The sequence below is a fragment of the Calliopsis andreniformis genome, unplaced genomic scaffold (genome assembly GCF_051401765.1).
Source record: "Calliopsis andreniformis isolate RMS-2024a unplaced genomic scaffold, iyCalAndr_principal scaffold0123, whole genome shotgun sequence".
NCBI lineage: Eukaryota > Metazoa > Arthropoda > Insecta > Hymenoptera > Andrenidae > Calliopsis > Calliopsis andreniformis.
In genome coordinates this window covers 1112477-1123211 of record NW_027480532.1, presented here as the reverse complement: position 1 = coordinate 1123211, position 10735 = coordinate 1112477, and the positions used below count along the sequence as shown (strand labels likewise).

Here is a 10735-nt window from a genome sequence, read left to right as displayed (position 1 = left end):
GAAAATTGAGGATTGGGTATTCAGGATTGAAGAATGAGGATTGCGGATTGAGGATTGAGGATTGAGTATTGCAGATTGAGTATTGAGGATTGAGGATTGAAGATTGAGGGTTGAGGATTGAGGATATAAGGTTGAATATTGATGAATGAAAGTTGAGGATTGAGGATTGAGGGTTGTGGATTGAGGACGAGGACTGAGGGTTGAGTATTGATGCCTGAGGTCAGAGGATTGAGGATTGAGGATTGCGAACTAAGGATTGAAGTTTGAGGATTGAAGATTGAGGATTGGGTATTGAGGATTGAAGATTGAGGATTGAGGTATGAGTATTGAGGATTGAGTATTGAAGACTGAGTATTGAGAATTGAAGATTGAGGATTGAGGATTGAGGATTGAGGATTGAGGATTGAGGGTTGAAGATTGAATATTGATGATTGAAGATTGAGGATTGGGGATTGAGGATCGACGATTGAGGATTGAGTACTGAGGATTGAGAATTGAGGATTGATTATTGAAGATTGAGTATTGAGGATTGAAGATTGAGGATTGAGGATTGAGTATTGAGGATTGAGGATGAGGGCTGAGGGTTGAGGGTTGAGGTCTGAGGACTGAGGACAGAGGATTGAGGATTGAGAATTGAGGATTGAGGATTGAGGATTGAAGATTGAGGATTGGTTATTCAGGATTGAAGAATGAGGATTGAGGATTGAGGATTGAGGATTGAGGATTGCAGATTGAGTATTGAGGATTGAAGATTGAGGGTTGAGGATTGAGGATTGAGGAATGAGCATTGAAGATTGAGGATTGAGGATTGAGGATTGAAGATTGAGTATTGAGGATTGAAGACTGAGGCTTGAGGATTGAGTATTGAGAATTGAGGACTGATTGTTGAGTATTGAGGACTGAGGATTGAGGATTGAGGATTGAAAATTGAGGATTGGGTATTCAGGATTGAAGAATGAGGATTGCGGATTGAGGATTGAGGATTGAGTATTGCAGATTGAGTATTGAGGATTGAGGATTGAAGATTGAGGGTTGAGGATTGAGGATAGAAGGTTGAATATTGATGAATGAAGGTTGAGGATTGAGGATTGAGGGTTGTGGATTGAGGACGAGGACTGAGGGTTGAGTATTGATGCCTGAGGTCAGAGGATTGAGGATTGAGGATTGCGAACTGAGGATTGAAGTTTGAGGATTGAAGATTGAGGATTGGGTATTGAGGATTGAAGATTGAGGATTGAGGTTTGAGTATTGAGGATTGAGTATTGAAGACTGAGTGTTGGAATCGCTTAAAATAAGGGATCCAACGGAGGTCCGGATGAGGTGAGATTGAGGGGATACGAAAGAAAACGAAGACACGAGTTTTATATTTTGTCGGCCCTGAAAAGGGCTTGGAAACGACGTTTATTTAGCTTCTGTGTGGGGGCTGGGCGCTGGCTCCGGTCCTCGTCGGCTGGAAAGGACGGCGGCGGATCGGAGGGCCTTGGCTGGTGGTGACGCCGGCTCCCCTTAGCGACGTTGACGTCTGAAAAAGAGAGATAGCGGCGGAACCGCGGCGGTAAGCAAGAGTGTAAATCTGGCTATACCAAAGATTCCCAACTCCAGGCTGCGCTCGCGAGCCTATTTGGAGGGGATAGCAAAACCTTGCCTGTAACGCAAAGGTAATGCAGTGGACTGTATTATCGACTCTTCTTCTGGCGCGAAGAAGAAGTCGATGAACGAGTGGCTTGAGAGGAGGAGGGACCTCTTCTCTTCGCCTTGCACCTTTTGGAAAGGTTCGTTCCGTACGAATCCAAGTAATTTAGGGATTCGTGAGCGGAGGGACACGCTATAACCAGCGAATTGCTGGTCCTGGAGGCTGAGGACGGCCAGAGGCTCGGCGACTCCGTTCACCTTACCGTGTGCTTCTATTCGTCACACGGGGGTTGCTACTAAACGGGGTGGCAGAGCACGAGTAACGCAGAGGTGATAGGCACGTACGTTATCTCTCTCTGTTGTAACCCGTCTCTCAGGGATCCAACAGGCAGCGGCCTTTGTTGCTCCGAGACGAAACGAGACTCAGAGAATCAGGGCAGGCCCCGATTCCAAGAGTGCAAATCTCGATCAATTGTCTCCTAAAACAAACCAGGTGCTCTTTCGTACGTATTATACGTACGAATCGAGCAGAGTTTCCTAGTCTGTCGGCGACAGAGGTTCAGCTTTTTAGAGCTAGTGAGATTTCAAGTGTCTGGTAACCAAACTACTTGAAATCTGAAAACTGGCGAGCTGAGAGGCGCTTGACGTACGGTCGCACTGACTGCGTCAAGCTTGATTGTCGAAAGACGACTGGGGCGAGAGCCGCGCGTGTCTCCGCGAAGCGGAAGACGTGCCAAATTTTACCACTACGCGGCGCTCACAAATTATCTTTTGTCTCGTGCTAATGTAGTACGATGTACTCTCTCTCTCCTTCAGGCTCCGATGTCCCCACTCGACATCGAGCCTGGAGTTCAAAACCGTTGCTCGACAACGCTTACTTTGTTTGAACTTTAATTTTGACGACAAAAACAAGTCATACGACAGCTGATCGTGTTTTGCTGCTAGGACAACGTATGCTCCGACCGAAGGCCACCTTCGGTCGGTCACGTATACCAACAAATTACGAATCTCGCGGACGAGCCAAATGCCCGTTATATAACCGCTTTTTAAACATACCGCCCCCCTTGCACGGTCCGTGCAACGGAGAATCGGTAATGCTCTGTCGTATGCACATCGTAACGCGAGACTCGAAAGACTAATACTTTCTTCGCGAATGAGAGAGAGAGGTGCTGCAAGTGAAGTTCAATTGAAGTGAACTCACTCGCAGCGTTGTCGTATATTCAATCAAAATATAAATTCAATTGAACTTACTTATGCGCTGGTGGAGACGCGCTCTGCTGCGGGTGTAGCTGCTGCTGTTGCTGCAGCAGCCGCATCGAGGTTTCCACCGCGATGCCGACTGCTGCGCGCGTCAACTCCTCTAACGTCGGTCCTTGAGGCCGGGGTGGTCGCCGGGTGCGGCTGGCAATTGGGGAGGGCCTAGCCGCCACCAAGGCCCTGGAGGTCGTCGGTGCTTGTGCCTGTTGACGGTTATCCTCCCTCGCCTTTGGTCGGGGCCTGTTGGGCGTCCTCCCGCCCGCTTGGCTCGCTGCAGCCGCGGGGGCGGTACTCTTCTCTTGGCCTCTCGGCGTTGGGGGGTCCACCGCCGGCCGCCAAAGCAGTGACGTTAATCGCTGCTCCCGGTCCCATCTGAGGGCGTACCGCCCTCCTGGGACGGTGCAGCGATACCGCCGCGTGGTGCGCGGAATGTGCTCCGGCACCCTGAGCTGTACTGGGCCCATTCTTGGTGGGCCGATGGTTATTGTCCACTCCTCTTGAGTGGTTTCTTGTACTGCTTCCTGGTGCGACTTCTCCAGTGGCGAGGGTGTACGCGTCTCTTGCTGGAGAGCCTGCTCCCCAATCTTCAAACAGCGATCAAAGGTCGCCGAGATTTGGTTCTGCGTGTTTTGTGTGTCGCTTTCCATTGCTTGATTTCTACTGACTCGGCCGGCGCGACGCTCGCAACCGATTTCGGTAGCGCCCGCGATTTCGCGGGGGCGCTTTTTCCCTTGGGGAGATAGAGACAGAAATACTTCGTCTCCCCTCCCAAGGGGATTGGGGGTCAAGGAAGAGGGGGTCCCGATCGTTCGATTTTCTTCTAGAACAATCGGTCTCACCTTGGTGTCTCCCTGGTTTTTTCCGAAAATTCTTTACAGGTGTTTATTTTGCCCGCTCGACCTCGGCGCCGGTCGTCGTAGCGGGCTCATCCACGGGTAACCTACACATCCTTGTGATGGGGCGTGTGTAAGTTGACTTTGCGGTACGTACTTTTACCACACGTACATTTCCGTCTTTCCCCGGGAACACCTCCTCAATTCTTCCCATCTCCCACTGATTGGGGGGGAGAAGAGGATTCTGCACTAGCACCAGGTCTCCTGGTTGCAGTTGCAGTTGGGTGGCGCGCCACTTGTAGCGATTTTGGAGGTGCGTGAGGTAATCGCGCGTCCAATGCCTCCACAGTTGCTCGTGGAATTTCTGAATCGCTCTCCAACGCGACAGTCGCGAGAGTTTTTCATTTTCCACGGACTGCAGCGGAATCGCATTTAGTGGTCCGCCTGTCAGGAAATGACCGGGCGTAAGAGACGCATAGTCGTCTGGGTCGTCACTCAGGGGAGCGATCGGTCGCGAGTTAAGACTCGCTTCGATCTTGCAGAGCAGCGTCTGCATTTCCTCTCCCGTGGGTGTGAACTCTCCCAACGTGCGTTTCAAATGGTGTTTCACCGATTTCACGCCGGCCTCCTGCATTCCACCGAAGTGTGGGGCACTGGGTGGATTAAACCGCCACTGAATGCCCATAGCACCGCATTTATTATGCGTGTCCGTTGCAGAAAATACTGCACGACAGTGCTGTTGTAATTCTCGATCGGCACCGACGAAATTGGTTCCATTGTCACTGAAAATGCAGGACGGGATTCCTCGTCGTGCAACAAACCGATCGAGTGCGGCTAAGAACGCGCTCGTCGTGTAGTCATGGACGAGTTCGATATGGACAGCCCTCGTAGCGTAACAAACAAACACCGCGATGTACGCTTTGTGAGCTGTTTTGCCTCGGCCCGCGGAGTCGCGGACACGGTAAGGTCCCGCGTAATCCACTCCGCAATTGTCGAATGCTCTTGACGGGCGACAGCGCTCCGGGGTCAGATGCTGCATTATTTGCGTGGACGTGTTGCCTCGCCACCTTACGCATCGCATGCATTTGTTGACCACGGTTTTCGCTGCATTTCGACAACCGAGGATCCAATAATTTTGCCTGACAGTGTGCAAGGTCAACTGCAAGCCCCCATGCAACGTATCTACGTGGCACTGCCTAATTATTAATGTCGAAACATAATGCTTAGGCAGTATTATCGGGTGCTTGGTTTCCCATGCAAGCGTCGCATTCTCCAGTCTTCCACCGACTCGCAGGACGTCCTTATCGTCGAGGAACGGGTTGAGACTTTTTAAGGGAGATTTCACAGGGATACTGCGATGATTTTTTAAGCATCGGTATTCCTCTGCGAAATGCGAGCCCTGTATATGGCGTGCGAGGCGCTCAGCTGCGTTACGCATTTCTGCCGCCTCGATTACTTGACCGGCGTTTGACCTTTGATTGACGCGCGACGGTCTTCGCCAACGAAGACAGTACGCCGTTACACGTAACAGTTTTCTCCATGATTGAAAACGGAACAGAAAATCCCATTCCGGCTTCGGAGTTGCTACGTGTGCATGCGCTACGCGCTTGCTTTCATCGGTCTCAACGGAAGCGGGTATGGCGGGCCATTGCGCTTCCGCTTCGCTCAGCCATGTCGGTCCAAACGTCCATAGGTTCGACTGCAGAAATTCTGCCGCGTCGATCCCGCGCGAATTTAAATCCGCGGGGTTCGAACGGGTCGGCACGTAACGCCATTCCGCGTTCGGGAGGGCCGTTTGGATTTTCGACACTCGGTTGGCCACTATAACCTTCCAGGTCGATGGGTGTTTTTTCAGCCAAGCTAGAGCGATAGTTGAGTCTGTCCAACAGACTACTCGATCTATTTTCATTGCAAGCGAGTCTCTCACGTGCAAGATTAGCTCGGCTAGCAGTACGGCCCCGTTCAATTCAAGAACTGGGATCGACTGTGTTTTTATTGGAGCCACTCGCGTTTTTGCCATCAACAGCGATGTAAACACACCGTTGTCTATCGTCGTCACTCTTAAATAAGTGACAGCCGAATAGGCTGCGAGCGATGCGTCACAAAATCCGTGCAGTTCCACAGAAGTCGTGTCGGCTCCATAACGGATCCATCGGGGAAGTTTCCACTGGTTCAATCTGCTCCAATCCGCACAAAATGTGTTCCACATTTTGAGCGTTTCCGCGGAAACTTGCTCGTCCCACTGGATTTTTTCCAGCCATTGGGACTGCATTAAAGTTTTTGCGCGAATCACGACTGGCGAAAGCCAGCCGAGAGGGTCGTATAATTTTGCAATTTCCGAAAACAAAGTACGCTTTGTGATCGGTGTTGCAGACGGTTGGAAACGTTGCAGATTGAAGTAGAAAAATCTCCTGATGGAATCCATCGCAGACCGAGTACCTTTAATTCGGAATTATCAAACAAATCAAGGTCGACTGCGTGGGAGTGCGAGCTATGTGGAATATTGCCTAATAAATCTGGCGAATTTCCAGCCCACTTACGAAGGTTAAATCCACCTTGCTGTAAGAGCTCGCACGTTTGTTTACGGATTTGCTCCAACAATAGTTTGTCCGGAGCTCCCATAAACACGTCGTCAACATAGACGTCCTTCTCGAGGATAGGAGCGGCGAGCGGGAAGCGGTCGCCGTCCTGTTTTTTCAGCTCGAGAAGCGTTCGCATCGATAAATATGGGGCACACGCCGTACCGTAGGTCACGGTTTTTAACTCGAACGCTATATTTCGTTCGGTTTCTGGCGTGCGCCACACGATGCATTGGAATCGACGATCCTCTGCAGCTACGAGAATTTGTCGAAACATTTTCTCTATATCTGCTACTAGCACGTATTGATACAGACGCCACCGCGTTAATACAGCGGTGATATCGTTCTGTAGCTTCGGTCCTACGTGGAGGATGTCGTTCAGCGAGCGTCCGCCCGCTGTTTTACTGGAAGCGTTAAACACGACGCGCAGCTTCGTCGTAGCGCTTTCCGTTCGAACAACCGCTCTATGTGGAATGTAGAGTCGTGTCTTGTCGAGGAACTCTAGGCGAGTCATATGACTCAACGACTCATATTCAGTGAGAAACTCACTGTATTCCCTCATGAGGGTTGGATCCAGGTCCAGTTTTTTCCTTAACCTAGTCAACGCGGAGAGAGCTATTGGAAGAGATTCTCCCAACAGCTCGTCCGGGTTTTCGTGGTTGAAGGGCAACCGAACGATGAATCGTCCCGTCGCGTCTCGCGCGACGGTTTTTGCGAAGTATTCTTCGCATTCGTCCTCGGCCTTGGTATTCACCAATTTCGAGGGAATCTCCTCTATCTCCCAGAACCTTCGTATCGCTTTGTCGAGCGATTCGAGGACGGTGCAATGCAGCGTCCTCACGGGGTTTGGGGAAGAGGTGGCTGCGTCGACCGGGCCTGACAGTATCCAGCCTAAAGCTGTTTCCTGCGCGATCGGCCCTCGCTTACCGAATCGCCGAAGCCCTGGTCGAATGATACTCGCATATGTCCCAGCTCCGATCAGCACCTCTATTGGGCGGTCTGAAGCGGGGTCAGGATCCGCGAGTGTCAGTTCACGCAACGCGGTGTATTCCGGCACGTGAACCGACGGCGGGGCATACGAGGTGATTCGGGACACCACGTATGCACTGGTGCGGAACGCCTCCTCAGTGCAACGTGTCGAACCGAACTCGATATCCACGCTATATTTTATATCCTGGGCTTTTCCGCCCGCCAAGCCCGTAACTGTGGCTGGGGTTTTCCTTCTCGCGAGTCGCAAGTCATTTGCGAGGTTCGCGGAAATGAAGGAGGCTTCCGAGCCCTGGTCTATGAGTGCACGCGCGATGCGCGTCGTGCCTCCCTTTCCTATGACTCGCACATTTGCCGTCGCCAGAAACACAGCTGGTGTTCCGCTCTCCGTCGCACTACAGTGCGACGTCACGTCGGCGCTTGATGTAGAAGCACGAGATTTCGTGTTTACATTCGCGGGCTCACGTGCGGAGACGTTACTCCGTCCCGCTTCCCGCTGGCCCTGCTGTGGCTTTTTCGTCGACCGACGATTGCCTGTGCCGACTTGTGGTGCGTCAAAGTGCAGAATAGTGTGATGCTTCTTACTGCACTTTGTACACGCTGCGTTCTTAGGGCAACGCGCGACTGTGTGAGTCGAAGCGAGACAGTTTATACACGACTGATTCGCTTTAATATAATGGAAGCGCAATTCAGGCGTGAGCAGCTTGAACTTTTTGCACGTTGTAATTCCGTGCGTCAGTCCGCAGAATGTACACTCCAAGGTTGGACCGGGAGAGCTTTCGACTACGGCGTTATGTTGCCGTATGCGAGGTTTTGACGTGGGGTCAACCGCTTGTTTTTGTACCGGGTTGATCAGCACGTGCAGTCTGTGCTCTTGCTCCCTGAGAAAATCCAACATCTCATTAAATGAGGGGATTTCTTGGTTGAGCTTTTGCGTGCCCTCCCATTCCCATTCTAGGGATTGGTCCAACTTAGATTTTATCAGGATGACCAACACGTCGCTGTAATGCTCTACCTTGCGCCCCAGCTTCTGGAGCGCGGCGAGCGTTTGTTTCCAGCCGACGGTGACCTGTTGCAGGCTTTCTATGTCGCCCGTCCTGATCGGCTTCAGCTTCGTGAATGTTGCGAGAAGCTGAAGCACCATGCGACGTGGGTTCCCGAATTGTTCGGTCAGGGTATCCCACGCCGGCTTGAAATTGCGATCCGCAATTTCAAGCGTGGCAATCGATGCGAGTGCCTCTCCTTCCAAGCAGCCGTTCAGATATTGCAAACGTTGCGCATCTGACAACCGTTGATCTTTGATTATGCTGGCGGTGAACAGATCCGCAAAGTGACACCACTTTCGCGGATCTCCGCTAAATCTCGGTAAATTCTGCTTGGGAAGCTCAAGCGTACTAGGCTGGCCGGTTGCTCCGGCACCCGCGGTATTCCCGGGGTTGCCGAATCCAGCCGATTCCTTTTCCTGTATGAGGCTGTCCAATTCCGTCATCAGGAAGTTCTGAGCTTCATGGAACGCATCTTCTGCATCATCCATCGTGCTCTCGCCGAAGAAGGGTATGACCTTCCGTTTGCTGTCAGGGACCTCCTTTTTGAGCTGTTTAACTCGCTCTTGGATGTCCCTCCAAACGTCAGTTACATACTCCAACTTCTGTTTGAGGAGAGAGATGGTATAATTATTTCGCCCCTTTTTCTTCAGATTAGTCACGAGTCGGGTCATTCCCCGAATTCGTGACTGAATATCCTCCATCTCGACCTCCAGGGCAGGAAGAGTCAACTGCTCCTTTACGGGGTTCGACATGGTGATATACTTCGAGAGGTAAACACTGCTCGAAGGTCAACCTGAAGTGATCGTTTCTTTCACCCTTTCTCAACCTTTCGATCCGGCTCGAAGGACCTTTTGTTGGAATCGCTTAAAATAAGGGATCCAACGGAGGTCCGGATGAGGTGAGATTGAGGGGATACGAAAGAAAACGAAGACACGAGTTTTATATTTTGTCGGCCCTGAAAAGGGCTTGGAAACGACGTTTATTTAGCTTCTGTGTAGGGGGCTGGGCGCTGGCTCCGGTCCTCGTCGGCTGGAAAGGACGGCGGCGGATCGGAGGGCCTTGGCTGGTGGTGACGCCGGCTCCCCTTAGCGACGTTGACGTCTGAAAAAGAGAGATAGCGGCGGAACCGCGGCGGTAAGCAAGAGTGTAAATCTGGCTATACCAAAGATTCCCAACTCCAGGCTGCGCTCGCGAGCCTATTTGGAGGGGATAGCAAAACCTTGCCTGTAACGCAAAGGTAATGCAGTGGACTGTATTATCGACTCTTCTTCTGGCGCGAAGAAGAAGTCGATGAACGAGTGGCTTGAGAGGAGGAGGGACCTCTTCTCTTCGCCTTGCACCTTTTGGAAAGGTTCGTTCCGTACGAATCCAAGTAATTTAGGGATTCGTGAGCGGAGGGACACGCTATAACCAGCGAATTGCTGGTCCTGGAGGCTGAGGACGGCCAGAGGCTCGGCGACTCCGTTCACCTTACCGTGTGCTTCTATTCGTCACACGGGGGTTGCTACTAAACGGGGTGGCAGAGCACGAGTAACGCAGAGGTGATAGGCACGTACGTTATCTCTCTCTGTTGTAACCCGTCTCTCAGGGATCCAACAGGCAGCGGCCTTTGTTGCTCCGAGACGAAACGAGACTCAGAGAATCAGGGCAGGCCCCGATTCCAAGAGTGCAAATCTCGATCAATTGTCTCCTAAAACAAACCAGGTGCTCTTTCGTACGTATTATACGTACGAATCGAGCAGAGTTTCCTAGTCTGTCGGCGACAGAGGTTCAGCTTTTTAGAGCTAGTGAGATTTCAAGTGTCTGGTAACCAAACTACTTGAAATCTGAAAACTGGCGAGCTGAGAGGCGCTTGACGTACGGTCGCACTGACTGCGTCAAGCTTGATTGTCGAAAGACGACTGGGGCGAGAGCCGCGCGTGTCTCCGCGAAGCGGAAGACGTGCCAAATTTTACCACTACGCGGCGCTCACAAATTATCTTTTGTCTCGTGCTAATGTAGTACGATGTACTCTCTCTCTCCTTCAGGCTCCGATGTCCCCACTCGACATCGAGCCTGGAGTTCAAAACCGTTGCTCGACAACGCTTACTTTGTTTGAACTTTAATTTTGACGACAAAAACAAGTCATACGACAGCTGATCGTGTTTTGCTGCTAGGACAACGTATGCTCCGACCGAAGGCCACCTTCGGTCGGTCACGTATACCAACAAATTACGAATCTCGCGGACGAGCCAAATGCCCGTTATATAACCGCTTTTTAAACACTGAGTATTGAGAATTGAAGATTGAGGATTGAGGATTGAGGATTGAGGATTGAGGATTGAGGATTGAAGATTGAATATTGATGATTGAAGATTGGGGATTGAGGATTGAGGTTTGTGGATTGAGGACGAGGACTGAG

General features: G+C 51.3%; 1 protein-coding gene across 1 annotated transcript; it reads right to left on the bottom strand.

Annotated features, from left to right (window-relative positions):
• Positions 1–1487: 1487 nt before the first annotated feature.
• On the bottom strand, positions 1488–9086 carry LOC143187615 (uncharacterized). The gene is made up of 5 exons (XM_076391842.1): positions 6230–9086; positions 4135–6161; positions 3790–3942; positions 2884–3740; positions 1488–1522 (listed from the first exon to the last, which is right to left on the bottom strand). The coding sequence occupies exons 1-5, from the start codon at positions 9084–9086 to the stop codon at positions 1507–1509; spliced, it is 5910 nt and encodes a 1969-aa protein (XP_076247957.1). The 3' UTR covers positions 1488–1506.
• Between the last annotated feature and the right edge of the window lie 1649 nt (positions 9087–10735).